This window comes from Sitophilus oryzae, unplaced genomic scaffold, assembly GCF_002938485.1.
Source record: "Sitophilus oryzae breed Bouriz unplaced genomic scaffold, Soryzae_2.0 scaffold_484_pilon_pilon, whole genome shotgun sequence".
Classification (NCBI taxonomy): domain Eukaryota; kingdom Metazoa; phylum Arthropoda; class Insecta; order Coleoptera; family Curculionidae; genus Sitophilus; species Sitophilus oryzae.
In genome coordinates, this window is record NW_022147067.1 from 46159 (window position 1) to 72118 (window position 25960).

General features: G+C 31.8%; 2 protein-coding genes across 3 annotated transcripts in view; one reads left to right on the top strand and one right to left on the bottom strand.

Annotated features, from left to right (window-relative positions):
* Nucleotides 1-268: 268 nt before the first annotated feature.
* Nucleotides 269-2995, bottom strand: LOC115886339 (uncharacterized protein DDB_G0280579-like; the record flags this gene model as incomplete). The annotated part of the gene is made up of 2 exons (XM_030905436.1): nt 2938-2995; nt 269-831 (listed from the first exon to the last, which is right to left on the bottom strand). Coding segments are annotated over exons 1-2 (621 nt in total), but the record flags the coding sequence as incomplete, so codon positions are not given.
* Nucleotides 2770-25960, top strand: part of LOC115886372 (disheveled-associated activator of morphogenesis 1) — a 138690-nt gene continuing 115499 nt past the window's right edge. The window contains exon 1 of one of the 2 annotated variants that reach the window (XM_030905474.1): nt 2770-3237. In XM_030905474.1, the coding sequence (XP_030761334.1) occupies nt 3190-3237 (48 nt within the window). In that variant the 5' untranslated portion in view covers nt 2770-3189. Of the gene's footprint in view, nt 3238-9823; nt 10111-25960 lie in introns of those variants that run through there. The other variant, XM_030905477.1, reaches the window with a different exon arrangement.

Consider the following 25960-nt stretch of genomic DNA (forward strand, 5'->3'; position numbering starts at 1 on the left):
ATAAACCAATAAAACTGGTTAAAAACAACAATAGACGACGCATGACGGATTTATATTTAAACCCATCCATAGTTAACTTAAAAATAATTAGAAACTTTTTTTAGTAAAATAAATAGATTGGTATGGGATGTCATCTGCTTTTCTTCTGTCATCGTCTGTCGAAATCTTACCTGAGAAAAAAAACAGAGTATAGAAATGATTTGACCAACATAATGAATTTCGGTTTTATTGGTAATAAATTTGACCAAAACAAAATTCCAAGAACAACCTTGTCTTCTTTGTTACGAGCAATTAAATTCTCCCAAAAATCTTCTTCGCCTGATGAGTCTCCAGATGACATACAAACACTAGACTCACTAGAGCTTGAATCATTGCGCTTTTTATTAGTTTTCACTAAACTTCTTTTTGCCGACTTTAATGAGGATTTGTTTTCTTTTAGTGACCGTTTCCTTTTGCGTTCTTCTTCTATTCGTTGTCTATTTTCATACTCTGGTGTGTCAGTATAAACTGATGACTTAGATTTCTTTCTACCTTTCTTGACTTCCTGCACTACTGGTGCTTTTGGATAAGGTCTGATTTCACATAGAGAAGCTCCAGAGGATGTAGTAGCTAATAATGGAGGAGTTGTGTTACCCTGTGATGTAAGATTATCACTTGTTATCTGCTTAACTTCATTTTCATTACTGCTACTAACTGTGACATTTTGCTCACCTTTTGATATGGAAGGTATCGGAGATAGTGAAACTGTGACCTGCTGTGAGGGAATATTATCGTGAATACTTTCTAGCGACGGATAATTTTCCTTTAGTGGTTTATCAGTCACCTCGCTAGCTATAAAATCAGCATCACCAAATATTAGACGATTCAATGGATAATGGCCCGTGTGTTTAAAGGCGCTCACAATATTTTTGATTGTAAATGCATTCTCATAAGCTTTTTTAGAGTTTTATAAGCCAGAGTCCTGATTTGTTTGTAATTTAAACCATAGTTTAAATCAGAACACCTCTTGATATAAGTGACAAGCTCTGCCTCTTGACTAGTAGTGAATACTTGCTGGGATGTGTATTTACTAGAAAATACAAAATCTTCCTCGCTTTCATGGCCAATGGAGTCCTTCAATTCTTGTAATAGTTGTTCTTTTGATTTATTTTCCGTAAGTTTTTTAATTCGAGATTGAATCGTTTGACGCTTTATTTGATACTCTTCTGCTGCTTTATATTGGCTTAAGCGCTTAGACAAAACCGCTTTAATGGCCAATTTTAATCTTGTTTTGCTTACATTACAACGGTTTGTCTTTTTTACGAACTTCTTTGGCATCTATAACAAAATTTGAACAAAAATTAACACCAAAGGGAACATTCGGCCGCCAGCCGAAACATCACTAGATTTGCCAGCCGAATATGTTACCCACCAAGAAATAAAATATCTTTATTGCGACCAGCAAAACGCACACAATATTTGAGGTTATGTTGATTCACTTGTAATAAAGACACGTAATATACGACTTAAAAACCATAATTAAACTTTTTTAAGTTAATAACCAACGTCGCCTAATTTACTATTTTCAAGATGTAAAAACTTACCTTAAAAACGCTATAATATTTGATGATGTCCAAAATGAAAACAGATAAAACAATTAACACAATATACACCTGCCACAACTTCAAAGTAATACTTTTGACAGCTGACGACAAAATCCGCGCCAAATTTAAACATATTCGTGATTTATTGAGGGTAGCCGAATGTTCCCTATAGCCGAATGTATACCACTTTCCCCTAATAGATTTAATGAAGAGGTGAAAGAGGTGAACAGAGCTGGCACAAATTTAAGAACTTGACAACACTGTTTCCGATACGTTTCAGTTCTTCCGCCAAAAAAGTGTATGGAAGGAAAGGATATGGAACGGAAGGGAAACGGAACGGATATTGTGCATTGCCCTATTCATTTACATGATATAATATTTTATGTAAGCGGAAGGGAAATGGAAGGGAGCTGATGCGGAAGGTATAGTGAGAATCAACCTTAAAACGGACAACGTAATGAAACTGCAGGTCGCACAATGCCCAATGGCACAAAATATGCTGGTACTAACCAAGAGAGACCGTAAAAGAATAGAGTGGATACGACAAAAGGCCCATGTAATAGATGTCATCCACAGAAACAAATCCCTCAAGTAGTAATGGGCAGGACACCTGGTAAGAAGAACGGACAACAGATGGACCACAAAAATTCCAGCATGCTACCCACAAGGAATTAAGAGACCTAGGGGAAGACCGAATCTGAGATGGGACCATGATATTAGAAAATTAGCAGGGATAACTTGAGCCCGCATAGCCAAAAATAGACAAAAATGAGCCAACTAGAAAGAGAATATGTAAAATATGTGAGGGAGGCTATACCATAATTGGAAATGGTTGAATAAGCTGAGAATGGCGATGATGATGATGATGACTTAAAAGTAGATATCCAGAAACCAAACTTTAAGTAACTCAATTTAATTTAAAGTTCACCGTTTTTTCTTCCACTTTCAATCAACCATTAATCGCTCTTATTTTTTCTTATTTGTTATTCTCAACACCTAAAGGAAATCACTTGCTCGAACCCAGTTTACGTCATCCTCCAATAAATCTCCTCCGTTTTCACCTGCGCTACTTACACCCGTGGCTCGTCGATCAGCCCCCAGATAGCCATCTACATGTCGCTAAGTCGGCCAATGTTCGGTGGTGGTGCTGCCGCAGCAATCGAAAGCATTTTTCCGCATAGTCGCCGACGACGACGTCGCTCCACCTGTCGCGGCAGGCCTGGCAGGTAACAACAAAAGAGCATCGACGAGAAAGAGCGGAAGAAAGGTAGATACGGCTCGTGTGCCTAAGAACAAACGAACATCACCTGGTGAACAGTACGTGGCTGACTTGGCGGATGACGGTCGCGCTTACTATCGTAGTAAGCCAACGGAATCGCGGCGGGCAGTGAATTTTTGTTTGGCGCGAACATTTGAAAGCTCGCGTATATTTTTTTTTCTTTTGTTGTTTCGTGATTACTGAAAAAAATGAACGAGATTTTTATACGAGGGTTTGTGGAAGGTGTTTGATGACTTTTGAAGATGAAGTTTGGATTTTTGAGGTTTGAATAGTGTGACATTTTGGATTTTCTCGTGCGAAAAGTTATATTTCGATTTGTTAGTCAAGATGTGTAGTAAAGAACAGATTAGTGACTTGATGGATAAAATACACTCGGTAGGTTATATGTTATTTTTAAAGTTAATTGATTGCATTTTTTTATTTTATTAAATATATTAATAATAGGTAATCTATTTCCAGTTCCATGGTTTCTCAAAAAAAATCAATAATATAAATTATAGAAAGGTTGTTCTATAATTTATTTATATATTCTAACTAGCTGACCCGGCATACGTTGTTTTGCTATATAAATATTTTTTTTTTGGGACAACAGTAATTTTTATTCACGAGGTTTAAAATTTTTGAATTACTAATATCGCTATTAATAAATAGGGGTTAGTGGTAGAAGGGTGAAAATTTAGAGTTGTATGTATTTTTAAATAAAAATAAATAATTTTGTCCAAAAAATAAAAAAAATCGGGTAGACCACCCTTTGCACTTAGGGGAATAAAAAATATATAACAATCTCTTCTTAGACCTCCAAATATGCATATAAAGTTATTTTTGAAAATTGCTTAGATTTTGAAAACCACTGGATCTTTTCTGGATTTTCTTTTTGGTAAATTTAATGTACTACCAATGTTGCCATATTATCACGAAATTATGGTTTTTTAACTAAAAACAATGGAAATTTTGAAAAAAAATGTCGCGAAAAAAAACTCATAATCATCGTGTTTCTGGGGTCGATATATACTATCCCTAAAAATATTTGCACTTCAATTAGCGTAGAAGTTTGTTCCTTTAATTTCAATGTAAGCATTCAGAACGTCAAAATTAGTGGTAGACATTTTCAATTAATAGAAAAAACAAACCAAATTTTTTCTCTAATGATCGAGAAATGTCATTTTGGCCTTTGATTATCTTCCGTTAAGAAAAAATGTTAGTAATCAAAAGTTGATTGTTTTATAAGCTAAATATTAGGCTTTCTCTATGGATGCAACTGTCTAATGCAAGCTGTTGCTAGGATATTCTATTAATTTTAATTGTGTTTTCTAAACATTGTGAATGATCGTAAACTAAAAAGTATAAAGTGTAATTGAAACTAGTAATTTATTTCACTAATTGCGAGGTTCCGAATGAAGCTTTATGCAATCGGTGCAAATTTTGAACTGTCCAAATATTGGCTCCCCTGTTGATTTTACAGCGAAGTCATTGAAGGTTTTTTAAAGGTCCCCGTATGTTGAATACACATGACAAATTTGATCAATTTTGAATAAGCCTTTTTTATCTAAATTATGAAGAACTGCATCGATTTTTAAATTAACATTGAATAAGGTAAAAATACAAAACCAGACAAATATCAACATAGTCCTCAACATATGATTTTGTCAGTTTGTTGTGGTGTTTACGCTACTACGTTTAACTGCAGTTAGTGTGCCTGAAATGCATTTTTGTAATTTAAAACTTGTTACAAACATGCAAGAGCCTAACGTTTAAGAAATACTATTTGACATTTACAAAATCATAGGTTGACAACTTAAGGTATGTTGGCATTTGCCCGGGTTTTCATTGTTACCTGTTCAGTTTTAATTTAAAAATATTCTCAGTTGTTTTTAGGTTACTTAAAATCGGCTTTTCCAAAAATTTTGAAAGCTGGCAAGTGTATTCATCAGCATACGCAGACCTTTAAAAAACCTATTCACGACTCCGCTATAAAATTAATAGGAGTGTCAATATCTGGACAGTTCAAAAGTTGCATGGGATTTCCTGTGCATGGGATCTGTCTCATTTTCATTAATAAAAATATAAAAGCATATATTTTGAAAATGTTGATAATTATTAATAAAAGGAATAATTATTTAGGACTGTACAAATAATATTAAATGAACACTCAGATTGTTTGATAATTTATGTTAAAGAATGGCATATTTGTTGACATGCATTTATTTATAGCTATGTTAATTACAAAGGGTGTGAAATATAATATTGCTTCGTGAAAGTTGCTTATAGAAACCTTTTGATATGTTTTCATATTCACTACATATATTTTATATTTTTTATACTATATATTTTTTCATATTTATATGGTAATTTATTTTCTAATCTTAACTAAATTATTTTTTATGGAAATACATAATAAAAAAATATTTTTTTATGTTTCATTTCCAAATTTATGGATGCATAACATTAAAAACGTTTATGGTTTTTTTATATTTCTTATACAAAAATGAAAGTAACTTATTACATAAATTATAATCTATATTAGATTACTGTTAATCCTGCTTCAAATACCGGTTAGTGCCATTTTCCTTGCTATTAAAATCTGATTTTTGAGCAAGCGAGTATATCTATCATATCAACTATCAGTAATATGATAACGTATAGTAGTTTGTTGTTTGAGTATTATGGATTGTTTGCTATATAGATTGTGTATATTGGCTATACCAAAAGATATTAAAGTGTGTTTAATATCTTTGACTATTCCGTATTCAGAAAGGTCGATTAAGATTTTATAGATTTATATATGCTTTAATGGTAGATGTTTATAATGGATTTTTGAAAAAGATTGACTTAAAAAAAATAATTTAAAACAAAGAAGGTCAAAAACACAATAAGTAATAACACCCAAAAATATTATGCAAATACAAAAGCGACATAAAAACTTTAATAGATTTTTATTTGATGATGATAGTGATGATGATATAAGAAGAATTAATACCTTAAATAAGAGATGTATTTGGAATATATTTATTTTATATCTTTTTAATCTAACATATTGATTATGCATTAGGTATATAAAAAATTATATGTACTTATAATCAGACTTTAAGACCAAGACAAAAAGACAAGGTTGAATTTTTAATGTTTTGAAAATAATGTTAAGAACTAAGTGGGTAATTATTTAGAAAATTAGTTAAGAACATTATTGACAAATAAATTTATTATTTTTAATGAAATGATTAACATAATATATTACAAAGCTTATTTCGATAATCCTTTTGATAATGTTTTATTAAAATTGAGTATTAAAGACAGCTAATAAAAACAATAAATATTTCTCTATATTTAAATAATCCTTATTACCACAAAATCATCAAGGATTTTTTGATATGGAAAAAATAAAATTTATGAGGATTTTTTTCTGAAAATTATAGTGTACATTATTAGAGCAAAATAAAACACTATTTCACCACAATACACCGACAGATGACAAACTCAAAGTTTTAATCATAACAGTATATTATCAGTGATGGCGAACCTATAATACGCGTGGCAGTGCTGACACACGAGCTCATTTTTGGTGACACGTATCTTCAAAGATAAAAAATATCATAATTCACATATTCAGTCTCTCATAAGGGCCAGAGAAGTTATTAATAATAATACTAGCTTTTTCCCGCGACTACGTTCGCGTTACATCTCGAATCGTTCATGCATTGATTTAATGCCAACTATACTGCTAGTTACAGTAATGCATTTTCGTACAGCTAAACTTTCATTCCCTATTCTAGTCCCTAAGGGTATACATTTCATAAAATATAGCTTTATCCAAATAATTAACTCATGTCTTTTAAATGATTCTTTATGCCAATTTTTATGTGTATAATCCAAAGGTCACCAAGTTTTATATAAACTTTTACTAACTTTACCCATTTGGTTGATGAATTTCAAAAATCTCTTCTAATTCTTTTTGTAGGATTTCATTCTTCTAGACCTTCTAGATGGATATGGACTATTGTTTACATTAATAAAATAATTAATAATTTAATTCTGAAACCAGACGTACCGATACATTTTTAGTCTTTACTTTTGAGATTGTCTGACACGTCTCGAAAATTAAGTTTTGACACACTGAGCTCAAAAGTTCAAAAGGTTCGCCATCACTGGTATAGAGTAACAACAAAAGTTCTAGCGCTCAACTCACCCAACTTTAGTCTCAATTATTAATTACAAAGTTGGGTATGCATAAAAATAAAAATTCAGTAGGTACTATCTAATTACAGCCTTGAGTAAGTAAAACAAATTCAATTTCATAAAATTGTTGGATTGCTGTATCACTTCTATAAAATTTCGCAAAATTAAGACGATTTCACTTTTTTTTCTTCTATCGAAATGCACGTATCAAATAGAACGAAACCTATCGATGATGATTTTAATACGAAATGTGGGCAAATCTCGTAAAGTGATTAGTTGCAGATTAAAAAAGAAGCCCTATTGAGACAGAATAGAGAATAGAGGTGTTTGAACGAACCTTAAAACCGCACGAGGTAGATTTATCATAAATTGATTCGTATCAAATTTCTTTCTACCTTAGAGGGATTCATTTTCCATGACGAGTATTAATTTCACAAGAAAAATGATTAGCAAGATGCATTTATATATTATTTTAGGTTTCATAAGGTTACGGTTTTTATCTAGATTTTATTTTTTATAAAGAGCTAAAAAATAACGAAATTTTTATTTACTTACTCCACACGCCTATAATTTATTAAATTAAAAATAATTAACAATAAAAAATAATAAATAAAAAATTTATTTCTCCGAAACTATTGCCAGCTAATATGTGATTTATGGTTAGGGTTGTTCTATCTAAGATATTGTAAACTATTGAGAAAAATAAACAGATGTTTATGAATAATACTATACCTACCACAAGTTAAATTAACTAATTAAGAACTTTAAAAGTGTACCAAGGAAGTTAGCTGAAAAAAAGTTAGGTTAGAACCTTGAAAGTAACGATTTATTTTAAAATTAATTGTTGAAAATACATAAAATTTTAATGGCGCATAATTTTTTAGGGCCTATCATATTTACATCTCACAGAAAAATTTTCTCCGCAGACATAATTATCTTGCGAATCCAGTAATCCACTTCTTACCAATAACTTATTTACATTTACTAGGAAGTGCATATATGTAGGTATTTCATCCATATTGGATTAATGTTCAAACGGCCATGCCATCAGTTATTACTACACTTGTTGGTTTTCCTGGTTCATTATTGGGAAATTCATTTACATACACATATTAAAAAGAAAAATACTTTGCCTTATTCTTTCTCTTTCTTTCCCACGTTAAAATGTAGGTAGTATAAATTAGGACTATTTTTAGTAAAATTTACCTCTATTTTACCATGTTATGACCTCAGGTCGGTTATTTTTGACTTCATATCCCATATTTCATACAAGACATTATAACCTGTTAACCTGTTTTTAACTTCCAAATTACTTTAGTTTTATTCCCCACTTTGGGAATTTTAACGTCAATTCTTGGAAATTTCGACCAATTTCCAGTTGGTCAATAATAGTCCAGGTGGTTAATTTAACGTAATTTTAACTTCAAATGTTTGTTGGGATCTGTCTGACCAAAACCGTTTAGCTTCCAAAAAATCCTCTCTCAGCACTTCTAGGGAATATAAATTCAAATATTGGCCTTCTCCAAAACTGTATGCATTACAGAAGTAGATGTTTGTAGACAGTAGTTTGGTAAACACCGAGTCTTCAGCTAGAATTTTGAAAACCCGGGTTAAACAATTGTCACAACAAAAATGTCACCTCTGCTATTGGTGATAATGCGGCTCCTCGTGGTTCACCACTCTCATTAAAAATAATTTGCTACCACTCAATACTTTCGCCAGCAAATCATATGGATTTCCGAAATCACCATCTCTGTAATCTTTGTGTACGCTGTATATTTTTCTGTTGTACAAATTCATATATTCAGCCATAACAGAAAAGCTCAAACAATTAGTAATAAAAATAAAACAGAGTCCAATGACTCAAGTAAATGATGTACCTACTATCATTAGCAATTGCTGAAGGCAAAAAACAATTACTAAAGATTTTTAGTGAGTCAGTTTCAAGCAAATGTTAGCAATTTTGAAAAAAAGCAATTACTAAAGATTTTAGTGAGTTAGTTTCAAGCAATTACTTGGATTTTGAAAAAAAAAACAATTTTTATTCATTAGGGTCCATGTCTTGCATTTGCCCATCACTACCATTCACCACACATAGAAATTCATTTTTATCCTTCAAACTTTGAGAGAGTTTATGGACAAAAAATTGGAGATAATAATAATAACTGTAGTTTTTTCTTGTGGAGAGTGCGCACGCTCTCTTCCAGAACTCACAGGTCGCCACTGCTTATCTTTTAAAATATATGTTGAAGACAGATGCCGAATTCGGTCTATGTCCGAAATAATTAGACACTTGCCAGATGCGTGCAACTTCGTGGTTATAAATAGTCTTTATATAACTTCTTTGCGGAGTGGGTTAATCTTTTTTTTGGTATAATATATCAACAAAAGATTAACACCCTCCGCATAGAAGTTGAAACCAATGCAATCAAAACTCTTCCACGTAACTTTGTGGATAGAGGATATAGGTAGGTATATTTAATTATAATCGCCATATGTCTAATTATTTCGGACATAGGCCGAAATTCGGCATCTGCCCTCCAACATATATAATATAATCATATACACCCTCTGCGTTCTTCAAATTTATTAAAATATATTCTAAATTATGAATATGTTAACTAAAGTATTTTAAATACATTACAACAGAATGCTATTTTATATTAATGCATACAAAATTTATATTTATTTTTATGTTTTTGGTATAAATTCTAAATTTTTTGCGTAAATTCATATCTGTATTTAAATATCTCCCTTATCAGCTAAACTCCAGTCAGTTTTAGTTCGTATGCGATCACGTCCATTTTAGAAAACAGTATCGGTACCTATGTACATAATATCGTTGAATTTTTTATATAAAATGTCAGGTTTTATTAATTTTATTGTACGAATTTATATATAAACGAAATAGTGCAGTGCTGAGACTACTGAGTGATAAATATATTATGTATAATGGTATTTTACTAGACCGAGACCCTAGATTTATAGCGAATTAACGGTTGGTTTTAAAGTGTACTTATTTGCGGAAAAGTTTCAAAGTGAATACATTTATTAATCATGAAATATTGCGACTGGGTAAGTGAATAGCATACTAAACATAGACCTTATCATGCTGTAAATAATCACGATGTGAGATTAATATTCGAGAAAAAATGATAACCTCCAGGCAGTAAGTCATTTTTTCATATATAGCTATTTGACATTTTTATCAATCATTTTTCTATTGTCTGTAAGTCCTGACACAAAAACAGAGAAATGGTGACTTTATAACAAGACATCAAAAGTCAAAATACCCGTTCTTAATACCTAAAATATATTTACTTCACATAAACAGGTTTATAAAAAAGGACTTAACAGTGGACTTGGAAAAAAGTCGACTTCTGTGTTCGATAGTTTATTTTGAGGTTTGGTTGTTCTATTTTAGTGTTGACGAAAAAAACGGAAAAATGGGTAAAGGTGGCCTGAAAGTATTCTTTTACATTTGTTTAGATTTATATCAACAGCATGTTTCAACAGACTCATAATTTTATGGAATAGCGAACTCGGGTGCTATTGAAATAAAGATGCTCAAAAAAACGCTTTAGCCATCATCGTAACAGAAATGGAGAAAGCAGAAGAATTTTTCTTCAAACACTCTCAAATAATTTTTGTAGGCATCCATGTTCCGTAAAGTCTGTTTCTTGAGCAGGGTTCCTAAAACACCTAGTTTATTTCTTCGCTGTATTAATTTTCTGATCCAACACCAACATTTTCTAGAAATTCTGCGAGATTTTGACAATATCTCTCTGATTTCTCCGTTAAATAATTCGCAAATAGCTGCAATGTCTGATTGAATAACTTCACTGGTAGCCATTTTAAAAACCACTACCGAATAAATTTTTGTTTATATGTGTGGTTGATCAACAATATTTTTTAAAAAAAAATTCAACTCATAATCCACAAAAGCATCTACCTAACTCAGTTAGAAATAATAAAAACAACATATATTCTATATGTATTATTCTATGTTACAACTCGGAGAAGTACCATAATAAGTTCTCGAAAGGCCCCCACAGACACCAAGATTTATCGTTCAGTCCGCCTGTGCGAACCTGGTTTGTGCTAGTGATGGGTTGTTATTTAACTATCTGTTATTTTATAACAATTATTTATAAATAACATAACGCAACCGTTACTACTTCTAAAAAATAACAGATATAAAATAACGACACGTAGAGATCGGCCGCTCGTGAAACGAAAAACGAAGTCGGCGCTCTGCATCACCACGAAATCTATGCTGCTCGAAGCAATTCCAAAAACAACTAGTATGGATGGAAACATGTTATTTCGTCAACCATCGATACAGGCGGCGAGACAACGGACAACGGAGTGGGGAAAGCGCTACGGCGAACGTAGCTGCTTCGGTCGATACCGTCGATAGTCGTATTTACAACAGCTTAAAAATAATAGGATATAAAAGAAGCAGGTTTTTTGAAACAGTTGCGGGCATAACGCCTGGGCGGTGGAGATAACAGGTGTGGGAAAGGAACGCTGCTGCATCGGTCGATTGTCGATGGAGGCTCGCAACGGGTTGGAGAAGCAGTCATTTTAGATATGTTGTTTTTCAACCTGTTACGAGCATAACAGGGCGGTGGTCGAGATAATCGGTGTGGGAAATGAACGCTGCTGCATCGGTCGATTGTCGATGGAGGTTCGAAACAGGTTGGGGAATAACGCCATCAGTTGTTTTAGATACATTCTGTTTCAACCTGTTACGAGCATAACGGACGGAGGTCGAGATATTATGGCGCTGTATGTTTCAGTACTTACTTATTAAGTTTCAATATTTAGGTATTTATTTATTCTGAAAAATTTTCGGAATATTTTAAGATTTTTTAAAAATGTATAGAGGGTGTTTTGAAAAATCTGGTCATTGATTAATCACGATCCTGCTTAAAGCCCTTGACGTAAAAAGCTGATTTTTGGAAAACGGATTGACTTTAGTGTGTAGAGGTTCGATAAGAAGGATTTTTTTCGAAACTCGAATTCTAAGGGGGGTGAAACTACTCTGAAATATTAGAATACTTTTTATTTAAAAACCGGTGAGTTTTTCGGAAAACTCTTAAAACACGTATATTTTATTATGTTGTTTTACATATTTTAAGATTTTTTAAAAATATATACAGGGTGTTTCATAAAATATGACCATTGAGTAATATTCTGCTTAAACTGCTGGGCGTTTAAAGCTGATTTTTTGCAAACGAATTGACTGTGGGGTTGAGGTTCGATATGGAGGGGTTTCTCGAATCTCAAATTCCAACAGGGTGAAAACGCCCCTCAAATATTACAATATTTGTTATTTAAAAAACGGTTAGTCTTTTCGGGAAAACGCCTGACACGCATAATTTATTTTGTTTTTTTTTACATATTTTGAATTTTTTAAAAATCATACAGGGTGTTCCAAAAGTTGAGTAATTGATTAACCACGATTCTGCTTAAAACTGCTCGGACGTTAGAAAGCTTATTTTGGCAAATGTGAGAAAATTTTATCCAGTTTGTATGTTAATGGAAATTCTTGTTTTGCTTTTATCATCACCATTTGAAATTATTAATTCGACGCGAACAAAGTCGCGGGTACACGCTAGTTTAAGTGTAAAATTAATTCGAACTGTGTGTAGTTGGTTTACTTATGAAGAATATACTCACACATTTTCTTATATTGCTATTTTTACCGCAAATGGTAAAATCATAACTAAGAGCTTCTCGCCCGTCGAGTGATATGCACCCTGTACACTGCTACGCAATTCAGGATCTACGCGGATCGAGGGGCAGGGCGTAGGTAGATCGCAATGTTTAGGTATAGACGTGTGGCGGAATTTTGGCTTTTTTTATATCGCAATTTGTAAACAGCGCTTATTTGTAAACAACGAACGTTTTTAGAGAGGTATTTTAGATAACAATCGATATTTAGAAATGTTTTGACACCCTGGAAATACTACCACCGAGCACGTCATTGTTGCAACTTGCAACTGCCTTAATACGCCTGGCGGTGACCGTCTCATACTCTTTCAGATATTTAGCAGTAAAATAAAGAAACCTGTTATTTTTAAGCTGTTATTTTAAGCTGTTTTTTATAAATAACTATAACAGTTTCAACTGTTATCTAAAAATAACAGTTTTGCCCATCACTAGTAGTTGGTTTACTTATGAAGAATATACTACACATTTTCTTATATTGCTATTTTTTTACCGCAAATGGTAAAATCATAACTAAGAGCTTGTCGCCCGTCGAGTGATATGCACCCTGTACACTGCTACGCAATTCAGGATCTACGCGGATCGAGGCAGGGCGTAGGTAGATCGCAATGTTTAGGTATAGACGTGTGGCGGAATTTTGGCTTTTTTTATATCGCAATTTGTAAACAGCGCTTATTTGTAAACAACGAACGTTTTTAGAGAGGTATTTTAGATAACAATCGATATTTAGAAATGTTTTGACACCTGGAAATACTACCACCGAGCACGTCATTGTTGCAACTTGCAACTGCCTTAATACGCCTGGCGGTGACCGTCTCATACTCTTTCAGATATTTAGCAGTAAAATAAAGAAACCTGTTATTTTTAAGCTGTTATTTTAAGCTGTTTTTTATAAATAACTATAACAGTTTCAACTGTTATCTAAAAATAACAGTTTTGCCCATCACTACATTTTTTTAATTTTCTCTAAAACGGTATGGAAATTTATCAGTGGTGTGATGTCATACAATTGCTTACCAACTAATGTAAAACGTTCCGCTAATGTAAAAGAATTTAAATATAATATAAGACTTTACCTTAAGAATCACATAATATTGTAATAATTATAAGTTATAAGTTTTTTGTAATAGCTTTTAGCTAAATAAAGATTTATTTATTTATTTATTTATTTATTTTTGTTGAAGTCCTAAAAATCAAAACGCGTTTTTATGGTAATGTAACTTCGTTTTCATTCTTTGGTAGATTGTTATTTGTAGAATTTTAATTAACGTCATATTTTTTGTTGTTTTAAAATGTTAAAGAAGCACAAAATATATTTAGTTCAATGCTGTGGAAAGGGTGATTCGGAAAATGTGATACTTTAACAACAGCCAAGAATATGACGTTAATCAAAATTAATAATAACCATCTATCAAAGAATGAAATCGGATTTTTATAAAGAAACGCCTTTTGATTTTTAGGACTTCAAAAATTCAACTTCAACAATATTTACATTTTTTTAATTTTCTCTAAAACGGTATGGAAATTTGGAAAAGTATAAACGTGATAACAATTTTAGAACAAGCAAAAATGCATTTTTCTCAAAATGTAAATAATAAAAAAGTTTTTCCTCTTGTAAGGCAATCCAGGGACATACTCATACTCTATGTATTGTTTATTAACAGTTAATTATCAAGATAAGTAGGACTATTTTAAGTAATGTCATTAATTATTCTGTTATCGAATGCGTGTAAGACAAAATGCAATCTGAATATTGCAACTTTGAATTTAATTTCTTTCTGTTGTCCAAGTAGGTACGTTAAAAGTATGCTAAAGAAATTAACTTCTCGTTAATTTATAGAAACGCTTTAAATATGCCCCTAAAACAAAAATACAAAAAAAGTTAAATAAACCACAATCTTAATTCCTTCAACAAAAGAAAATATGAACAAAAATTCTAGATAGCTCAATAACTAATAATAATAGACACATTAAATGCATAGGAATATTTAACCTTCTGCTACATTAACTAATTTTCCCAGCTTAGATTACTTACTTGTTTCAGCATATTACTTTTAAATATATATGTATTATTTATCAACATTTATTTATCAAAATAAGTAAAACCAGTTCAAGTACACATTAATCTCATTAATTATTATCTTATCGAATGCATATAAGACGAAATGCATTATTTCTGTTTTTTGCAACTTTGAATTTAAATTCTCTCTGTTGGCCAAGTACGTTAAAAGTGTGCTAAAGAAATTAATTTCTCGATAATTTATAGAACCGAATTTAAATATGCCCCTGAAATAAAAATACAAAAAGTAAAGTAAAACACAATCTTGATTCCTTCAACAAAAGAAAATATGAACAAAAATTCTAGAGAGCTGAATAACTAATAATAATAGACATATTAAATGCATAGAAATATTTAACCTTCGGCTATATTCACTAATTTTCCCAGCTTGAATTACCTACTTGTCTCAGAATATTATTTTTTAATATATGTATTGTTTATCAACACTTATTTATCAAAATAAGTAGGTAAAACTAGTTCAAGTACACACTAATGTCATTAATTATTATCTTATCGAATGCATATGAGATGAAATGCATTATTTCTGTTTTTGCTACTTTGAATGTAAATTCATTTTGTTGTTCAAGTACATACGCTAAAAATGTGCTAAAGAAATTAACTTCGCGATAATTTATAGAAACGCTTTTAATATAAAAAAATGTTAAGTAAAACACAATCTTAATTCCTTCAACAAAAGAAAATATGAACAAAATTCTAAAGAGCTGAATAACTAATAATAATAGACACATTAAATGCATAGAAATATTTAACCTTCTGCTATATTAACTAATTTTTCCAGCTTAAATTACCTACTTGTTTTAGCATATTACTTTTAAATATGTATTGTTTATCAACACTCAATTATCAAAATAAGTAAAACTAGTTCAAGTACACACTAATGTCATTAATTATTATCTTATCGAATGCATATGAGATGAAATGCATTATTTCTGTTTTTGCAACTTTGAATTTAAATTCATTTTGTTGTTCAAGTACATACGCTAAAAATGTGCTAAAGAAATTAACTTCGCGATAATTTATAGAAACGCTTTTAATATAAAAAAATGTTAAGTAAAACACAATCTTAATTCCTTCAACAAAAGAAAATATGAACAAAATTCTAAAGAGCTGAATAACTAATAATACTAGACACATTAAATGCATAGAAATATTTCACCTTCTGCTATATTAACTAATTTTTCCAGCTTAAATTACCTACTTGTTTTAGCATATTACTTTTAAATATGTATTGTTTATCAACACTCAATTATCAAAATAAGTAAAACTAGTTCAAGTACACACTAATGTCATTAATTATTATCTTATCGAATGCATATGAGATGAAATGAATTATTTCTCTTTTTGCAACTTTGAATTTAAATTCATTTTGTTGTTCAAGTGCATACGTTAAAAGTGTGCTAAAGAAATTAACTTCGCGATAATTTATAGAAACGCTTTTAATATAAAAAAATGTTAAGTAAAATACAATCTTAATTCCTTGAACAAAAGAAAATATGAACAAAAATTCTAGAGAGCTTAATAACTAATAATAATAGACACATAAATGCATAGAAATGTTTAACCTTCTGCTATATTAACTAATTTTTCCAGCTTAAATTACCTACTTGTTTCAGCATATTAGTTTTAAATATATGTATTGTTTATCAACACTTAATTATCAAAATAAGTAAAACTAGTTCAAGTACACACTAATGTCATTAATTATTATCTTATCGAATGCATATGAGATGAAATGCATTATTTCTGTTTTTGCAACTTTGAATTTAAATTCATTTTGTTGTTCAAGTACGTTAAAAGTGTGCTAAAGAAATTAACTTCTCGATAATTTATAGAAACGCTTTAAATATGCCCCTGAGCTGTGTAAATCGTGAAAGTGTTGAAAAACTATGCTTGATACTGTAATTGCTATAGGAGGAGCGTAGAATTTATTAAAGTGTTATTTTGTTTTTTATAGTTACAGGTTGTTTAATCTTATATTATATAAATTTTGTTAAAGGAAAGTAACTAACAACAAAAATAAATGCTAGATATTCTATTTGTTTTTTACAGTGTGGTACAAACTTTATTAGTATAACTTTAATATCGACAATATACTATATACTGCCATTACTCGCTGACGAGTATTCGACATACATCAGAAGATGGTCACGCAAGGCGTTTTCTTTCATGAGCTTTTCTGTGACTGAAAAGCCCAATACGTGATGTTATCTGCCTACCGCACTCAGGACATTCAAAAATCTCATTGCTTTGTTGCCTCTTTACTTTTTGGTTGACGCTGTTAACTGAGTTTACAATTCTTCTCCATTGAGTTCTATTCTGAGCTGCTTCTTCCCCCTCATTCTGCATGTTAATCCCCTTTAAGTTTTCGTGGAAAATGTCCTTGTACCTTTTCAGTTGTCCACCCGGCCTCCTCTTACAGTCTACAAGCTCACTGTAAAGCAGATATTTTGGTATGCGGTTTTCTTGCATTCTGCATACGTGACCAGCCCATCTTAAGCGGGATTTTGTAACCATGACTCCAATATACCCTCGCAGTTAGCTTTTTCAACGACCGATACGTTTGAGACATTATGGAACCACCGGATTCTTAAGAGTTGTCTAAGGTGTCTCTGTTGCAACTTGTTTAATACGTTCATGTGTCGGCGGTACGGCACCCAGATTTCGCTCCCATATAACATTGTGGGGATTATATCTCCTCGGTACACTGCAAGTTTGGTTTTTGTACTCAAGTCATGATTGTAGAAAACCCTGTATTTTAATTTCCAGAATGCTCTTGAGGCTCTGCTAATTGTGTGCTGAATTTCAGAGTCAATATTGGCCTTTTCCGAAATCAAACTGCCGAGGTAATTGAATTACGCTACATATTCAAATAGTTCTTCTCCGATTTTTATAGCATTGTTGCGATCTTCCGGGGGAGTGCACATGATTTTAGTTTTGTCGATGTTTATGTATTGAAGTTGTGTGATGAATTGTGTACGTGCTTTTGCCCTGAGTCTTTTTATGTTGAACAGACCGCCGTCGTATCTGTATCTAATGCCCAATCCTCTCTCCTGCAGTTTTCTGTCCACTATAATGGAGAGCGCTGCCATGAATATGTTGAATAGGAGAGGCGCTAAGATCATCCCTGCCTAACTCATGTATTTGTTAGAAATGGATCGCTGAGTGATCCATGATGCACTGAATAAAAGGATCTCTCAGTCGAAATGAATATGACTTTGACCCAAAAGATTGGCGCTTTTCAATAGGGCCAAGAACGACGTTTCTTTGCCCAAAGCATTAACTATCTTTTCATAAGCTTTAAAAAATTACTTTAGAGAATAGAAGAATCTATCAGTCCAAAGTATTTCACTCTTGACCCAAAATGAATATGCAAAGAAGTTCTTGCTATAAGAACAATAGTCTCTTTGATTCATGCAAAAATTCTTGATTGAAAAGGGACCATTTCTTGATTAAAGAGACACTTTTCTTAAACCAATAGCGAATACTATTGACTCAACTAAAATTTATTTTGATCTAAGAGAAGTCTATACAGGCATATACAGGCATATTATGAGGTATATTATTTTCTGATAAATTTAGGTTTTCCTGGTCTGTAGTAAGTAAAGTGATATTATTTTCCTCGATATATATCATTTCTGCTTCTTCACTCCTTGGTATTTTTTGGGGTGGTTCATCACTCTACAAATTACAAAAAAATGTCACATCACGATTAATCAAAGCTTTGGTCACATTTTGATTTTTTTAATACGACGGCTTGAAATTCTAAAATTTTTGTAATTATTTGCATAAAAAAAATCGATACCTATATTCTAATTCTATCTATAGTCATGCATGCATTATCTAAACAGGTGCATAGGTAAATGTCTCTTACCAAATATAGCAAATAAATGCTCTAATTTCCATTTTTTCAGAAACTCCTTTAAAGAATCCATATCCTAAAATTTGTCCATAAAAAATGACAAATGCATGTTAATAACGATCACTAATTTGTTATACGATATGCGTTTAAAAAGCAAATTGTGCAAAATTCCAAATGGAAAATTCCAAGCAACAAAACACATGCGTACTATGATGTGCGACCTATGAAATGCGACGTACGACTGATCGAACTGCCGACTGATTGTATATACCGTCCTTCGTCATCGTCTTTGCGTCTCGTTATTATTTTTCATCAAAAGAGTGTTTAGCTATTGGAAAAATGGCCATGTTTCTTGAATGAAGTACTTCCTAGAGTATTTTTCTTATTATCTTAAAACAAAATAACTTGCACTTGGTTGAATGAAAATAGATTCAAGAGAAATTTTCGAATTTTTCAAGAGAACCAGTTTTCTTGATTTAAGAGAGTTTTTCTTCGGGTAAAATATTTTCTTTTTGGCTAAAATAAATTCTCTTGCCACTATTTTTTTTTCAAGAACGATGACGACTTTAGTTCAAGTCTATCTTTTTTATCAGTGTGGTGACACTCTTGACTTGTTGTTGTTATGGAGGCTTTTACAAACTGTAAGAAGTAATGTTGATAATATCATTTGAAAAACCGACATAAAAGATGTTAAAACTAAATTTGGCATACAAAAAAAAATATTTTAAGTCCTCCCCTTTTGGCTGCTAAGTTCCCTACTAAATCATACTTGACAAATTATTATTATTATTTTACAAATTATTATTATATAAATTGAAAGAGCCTGTCGACATAAATTAGTAACTCAAACATATATGATGAAGCAGCTGTGATGGTTGAAGAACATAACGGTGTGCAGCCTAAACCTCAAGAGCATTGTTAATCCGCTCTATTTATTCACTGATATGCCCATAAGTTTACCTTAGGAACCAACGGACATTGTGCAACACCACTGCACATTGTCGTCGATAGTTATGCCAATAATACGACAATTATTAGAATGGTCACTGACGGAAACAGTACTGGGAGAATTTTCAGGTCAGGGACTTGGAACACCCTCAAAAAGAAAATTCCACTTCTCCAACACCCAATGGGATGACATACCAAAAATTTACAACTTTCGGAAACATCTTACTCTAGTATTGAGTATAAAAAAAGGATTGGAAGGGGAAAACGTTTGCTCAGCATGTAAGAGACCATACCATAACGTGGTATACTGATGCTTCCAAAACCAAAGTAAATACTCCGAATGAATGGACGCCAGCATCTTTCAGGCATAAATCTACGCTATCGAATGATACGAACAATTTATCTTAGATAGAGATTATCGAAAACAGGAAATTAACCATCTTATCCTATAGTCAATCAGCACTTAACGCGATCAACTCAGTAACCATCGAGGTAACCATCAATTCGAAGTTGGTCAAAGAATACCTAGAGAAGCTGAACAAATTAGGCAAAGAAAATAGAGTTCTCCTACTCTGGGTGCCCGCTCATTGAGGGAGGAAGCGGAACTGAAGAACCTGGAAGTCTTCATCCATAACCTGGAATGGGAGTCCTCCAACGGTCTCCAACGGACACTCGAAAAAGTTCCTCAGAACTTACGACCAAGAAAAATAAAAGATTTTCCTTGATTTTTTTTTAAACAATCTTCGGATTGTCACGGGATTTCTAACAGGACATTGTCTCTTCAACGAACACTTCACTAGGCTAAAGCTGAGAAAGTACGGCGAATGCAGATTCTGTGGGGAAAATAGGGAAACACCAGAACCCCTTATCACCGAGTACCAAACTATCTTAAACACCAGGCACCGATTTAGCGAAATATAAGTTAAAGTTTCTAAATCTTCTTGCCTCGGCATAGTTTACTACTTTCAAAAAAGTGTTTCCCCAAGAGTTATTTTCGAGAGGTTTTTAAGACGTGATAAAAGTTTTCGCAAATATGCATACGAGAACAATTGATCTTTATTTCAAAATTTAAAATCTAACATATACGTTCACAGCTTTGTTTTTTTTACCTTAATTTAGTCCTTTTTTAAATCGATTTGAATATTTTTTTAACCTGTTACATTTTGTGTATATTTAATTTTTATAACTTCAAAATTAAAGACTAATAAGACTATTAATTATATATTAATTAAAGAACCATCAAGAGAAATATGCCCATTAGATATCAGTTCACTATGTTAATTACTTAGTTATGCAAATATTTTATGTTTTGTTAGATTATTTTTTTGTCAAGCTTTTATATTGAAACTAAATATATAATTATATCCACTTTCAATTTAATTTCTGAAATATTTCCTACCTACTTTCTTTGCTTTAATGAAAGTTTAACAACAGTGGAACAATAGATAAATAATTCGACTAAAACACTGTTTACTTGCTAAGAAAATACTAAAACAATATAGTTGTATTTCCTACATTACGGGGAACATCATAAAATACTTAAATATAACATGAAGTAAGAGTTTCTGTTCCATATGTTAATAGTATGATTGCGATATAGGAGGCGTTTCAACATTTCACTAAAGCGCATTATGTTGTAGAAAAATCTAGCTAATTTAGTGGAAATTTAATGGAATTTTCGCAAGGCATGAGTGATAAAAAGAGTTTCTTTGCAAATCTATTAGCACAATTCAAAAATAAAGAAATAAAAACAAAATTATTAGAAATTTTGAGAATAAAAACATTATTAAATGGTAAATTACACCAACTATAAACATGAAAATAATTAGAAGAATCTGTATCTGAGAGCTGGGCAAGCTTAATAGTATTTTGAATATTGGAATAACATACTATAATAATATTTAAAAAAAAAAAATAACTTGTTTTTAAAAAATATAATAATTGTGAACCAAAATGAAATCTTAAAAATATTTCATCCAAGAATATCTAAATAAGATTGTTAAGATATTATTGATTTGATTGTTAAGATTATTACCTTGATTAGATCATTTGTGATGATGTTGTCATGATATCATTTTTCACGAGTAATGGTTCTCGAAATATTTGGAATCGAAATTATCAATACCTGTCATCATTGACATAAATTAAACATGTTGACTAAATAGTTATTAGACTGAAATCATAAATTTGAAATCTTTTTGTATCAAAAGTTCAAAAGAAACTATTTAATCATAATTTTACGCAGAAAAACTTATGATTAATTTAAAAAAATAAAAATTTATTATTTCAGTCAAATAACTATATCAACGTGTGCTATCTTTTGTCAATAATGACATGTATTGACTATTTCCATTCTAAATATCTTGAGAACGGTTGCTCGTAGCGATTTTTACCAAGAGACATTTTTTACATAAAAAGTCATGGAAATGTATATTTTTTGTGTTTTTTTTTAATGTGGTTTTATACAGGTACGGTGTCGAAAAGTTATTACTCTTCAAAACAGTTAAAACACATGTAGGCGCCCCCTACAAATAGTAGTAATTTTGACATCAAAATCAAATTTTTCGTGTCATAAAACTCCCAGATACCAATTTTCATCCAAATATTGACGTTACTTCAGAAATTAATTGGAAAAAATCGAAATAAAAATGAAACTTCTACACCCTGTATTTCTGTAACTAAGTATTTTAGGACATACATTTATACGAACTTTTTTACTTATTTTGATCTGTAGAATATGCTGCCGGAGTTTCCGGAATACAGTTCGGACCACCCTGTATAATGGTCTACGTTTTCAATAATAAAGCAAGTAATATCCATAACATTACCGTAGACCATTATATTAATATATATAATAGTCTACGGTAATGTTATTAATATTGTTGCTCATTATCTTGCTCTTCTTCATGTTCATTTTAAGGCCAATTTTCTGGGATTGGTCATTTAGCTCCTTTAGCATGGTGTTCAGTTCTTGAATGTCGGTGGTCAGCAAGACAATATCGTCTGAGAATTTAAGATGGCTAAGGTGTACCCCATCGATATTTAGACCTCTATTTTCCCATTCTAATTTCTTGAAGACATTTTCCAGTGCCAGTGTAAATAACTTGGGAGAGATGGTATCTCCTTGTCTCACGCCCTTGTCGAGTGGTATTTTTTCTATTTTGAGGTCATCATCTAGTTTAACTTGGAAGGTTGCACTATCATAGATATTTTTAATAATGAAATAATATCTGGAATCAATTCTCGCGTCCTCCATTGCAGCTAGAAATGACCAGGTTTCGATGGTGTCAAAGGCTTTTTGGTAGTCTACAAAGGCCAAATATAGCGGTATATTGTATTCAGTTGTTTTTTGAATGACTGTTTTAATTGTTTGTAGATGATCGATGGTACTAAAACCTTTTCGAAAGCCCGCCTGTTCTATTGGCTGATAGGAATCTAGTTTCGTTCGACCTTTTAATTTACCAAATATACCGGAACTCAATTTTCATCTTTTCCATAAGTTATAAGATAACCAAGCTAGGAAGAGTTAAAATGTAACACAACATTTTAAAATTCGCCCTGCATTTAAAAAACCAAGAGTGCCGTTACAAATCTGTCAAATCTGTGTGTAGCAATTTGTTAAAATAGAACTGAATTAAATATCGTTCTGTTTAATGTATCAAATTTAATATTATTGATTTGCGTTAAAGAAAATCCGATCTAAAATTATTTTAGATGCATTCCAATATAAATACCTAAACATAATATATTATTTTTTACACAATACCTCAAACAAGCAGAGAACAACCCTGTAATGCTATTGCTGATATGATTTATAAACTTCTACACTTACTGATAGTTCCTAACATAAATGTAATAACTGGAAGGTAAAAATAAATCACAAAGAAATTAAAAAGTCGTCTATACATTGGGTTCGCTGCGCATTTTACCATTGAAGATAATATTTAAAATACGGCTTACTTGTTCTACCTCTAGCTATAACCATAAGTTATCTGGTGCGTTCATGCTCGAGTAATTCTCAAGATTCAAAAAGATTTCCTAACAAGAATAGGCTCTTACAAAAATGTATCGCTTCTTGTAGATATAATTAGGGTAATATTGCGACGTAAAAATTGCAGCAAGCTTTGAAAATTAAAAATATATGTTGTATAATTCTTTATTCAAAATCATCATCATCATCATCATCGTCATTTAACTTATTCCGTTCACTGCTGAACCAAAGCCTCCCTCAACTCTAACCATTTCTTTCTGTTTTGTGCCAGTTGAATCCAGTTTCCAGCCACTCTCTTAATATCATCTGTTCATCGACTAGGAGGTCTTTCTCTGCTTCATATGCCTCGTGTTAGTGTTCAGACATTAGCGGTAAAATCTGCCTCTTTGCGGACGATACTAGTTTCACTTGGAGCGGCACAGAGGTTGCGGCACTATAATATGATACTATATCCAGTGACTTATACGCACCATTAAGTCTTGGTGCGATTCTAATCTCCTATGCCTCAACCTATCAAAAACTAAAGTTTTGTCATATAAAAGTACTATACAACCTTTTGTACTTAATAACACCACTATTGACGTCGTGGACTCTGTGAAATTCTTAGGACTTATTGTAGACAACTCGTTAAAATGGGACTTTCACATCGAAGCTCTATCAAAGAAACTAAGCGCTGCCTGTTTTGCGCTAAGATCAGTTTCTAAGGAACTTAACTTCTCAACCTCTAGAATAGCCTATTATGCCCTTTTTGAGTCACATCTTCGTTATGCCTTTCCATTCTGGGGTACTTGCTGCGCAACAAAATTTGATCGTGTTTTCAGGCTTCAAAAGAGAGCAGTTCGATATTTATTGGGACTGAACAGTAGAACTCACTGCCAGAATTTCTTTAAAAAATTGAAAATACTGACTCTTCCTTCTTTATTCATTTTTGAATCCGTTTGCTTAATCCGCAAGCACATATCTGCTATTCCCGAAATGCTATCTCATAACTATCCACTTAGGAATGCAGAGCACGATCTTTATCTGCCAACTCCGAGCTCAGAACTAGTTAAGGGTTCAATACAGTACAATGCCAAAAAAATGTACAATCATCTGCCTTTGAATATCAAGTCGCTTTCATTTTTTCCCGCATTTCGCAAAGCTCTAAAATCATACTTACTGGAGAGTTTAATTATGAACACACACACAATTGTGAATTTTAAAATTTTGATCATCTCACACACTGGTCAAAGGTCAAATATTTAATATTTTATAACTCTAAAATTATATCTATTTACTGCGTACTGTTCTAAAATTGTCTATGTATATTCTTTTTCTAATTTTAAAGACTTAAATTTTTTTGAATTGTATTATTTGTATTGTGTATTTTTTGTTGTTGTATTTTTGTTGGATTTTGTTGTTTGTGAGTGCTTTGTCGATGAAGCTGTTTTGGCTTTTTGTACAATAAAGCGTTGTTTGTTGTTGTTGTTGTTTGTGTCTTGGTCTCCAATCCGCTAGTATATTTGTCCACCGTCCATCTGTCATCCGAGCCACATGTCCTGCCCAATTCCATTTAAGATGTAAAACATATTACTGCATCCCTTACTCTTGTTCGATTTCGTATTGTATTATTGGGTATTTTATCCTATTAAGGGTAATTCCTAACATGGACCTTTCCATTTTCCGTTGCATGACCTGTATTCTAAATATGTATGTTATTTTTTGTCAAAGTAAGTGTTTCAGCTCCAGACAGCTCCAGATCATATACTAAATGTGGTTAGAATTTCTTGTAGAATGCAAAAATCAAAAAGATACCATATGTTTTCTCTGTCTGTGGTTTTACAAGAGGAAAAGGTTTTTATTTTTATTATTTTGAGAAGAATTCATTCTTTTTTGCTTTAAAATGGCTCAAAAAATCGTTTGGTTTTCATTTATGATAGGTGGTTATTATTAATTTTCCGCAATTTTGAAGTAGGTATAATAAAATTAGTGGCTAAAGTTAAAAGTTTGTTGACTTTTTGTACTAACTGAAAAAATGTGTCTTTTCCCCAAATATTAATGAAAATATTTTTTCTCTTGTAAAGACGATCTGGTATACAGGGTACATGGTGATTCACGGCGATGGCGCGTTAGACGTCTATGGGGAATCGGTGATAAAATGTTTTTGAAAATTTGGATTTTTACATAAAGGCACCTGCTCCATCTTTCTAAAATGTTCTTAGCATATTATTGTTGCCGCATCTTTGAAAAGTGGTAGCATCTTTCTTATTTTAAATGGAACACTCAGAATATTAATACATTTTTGGAAACTACTTTCATATCTCATAATTTT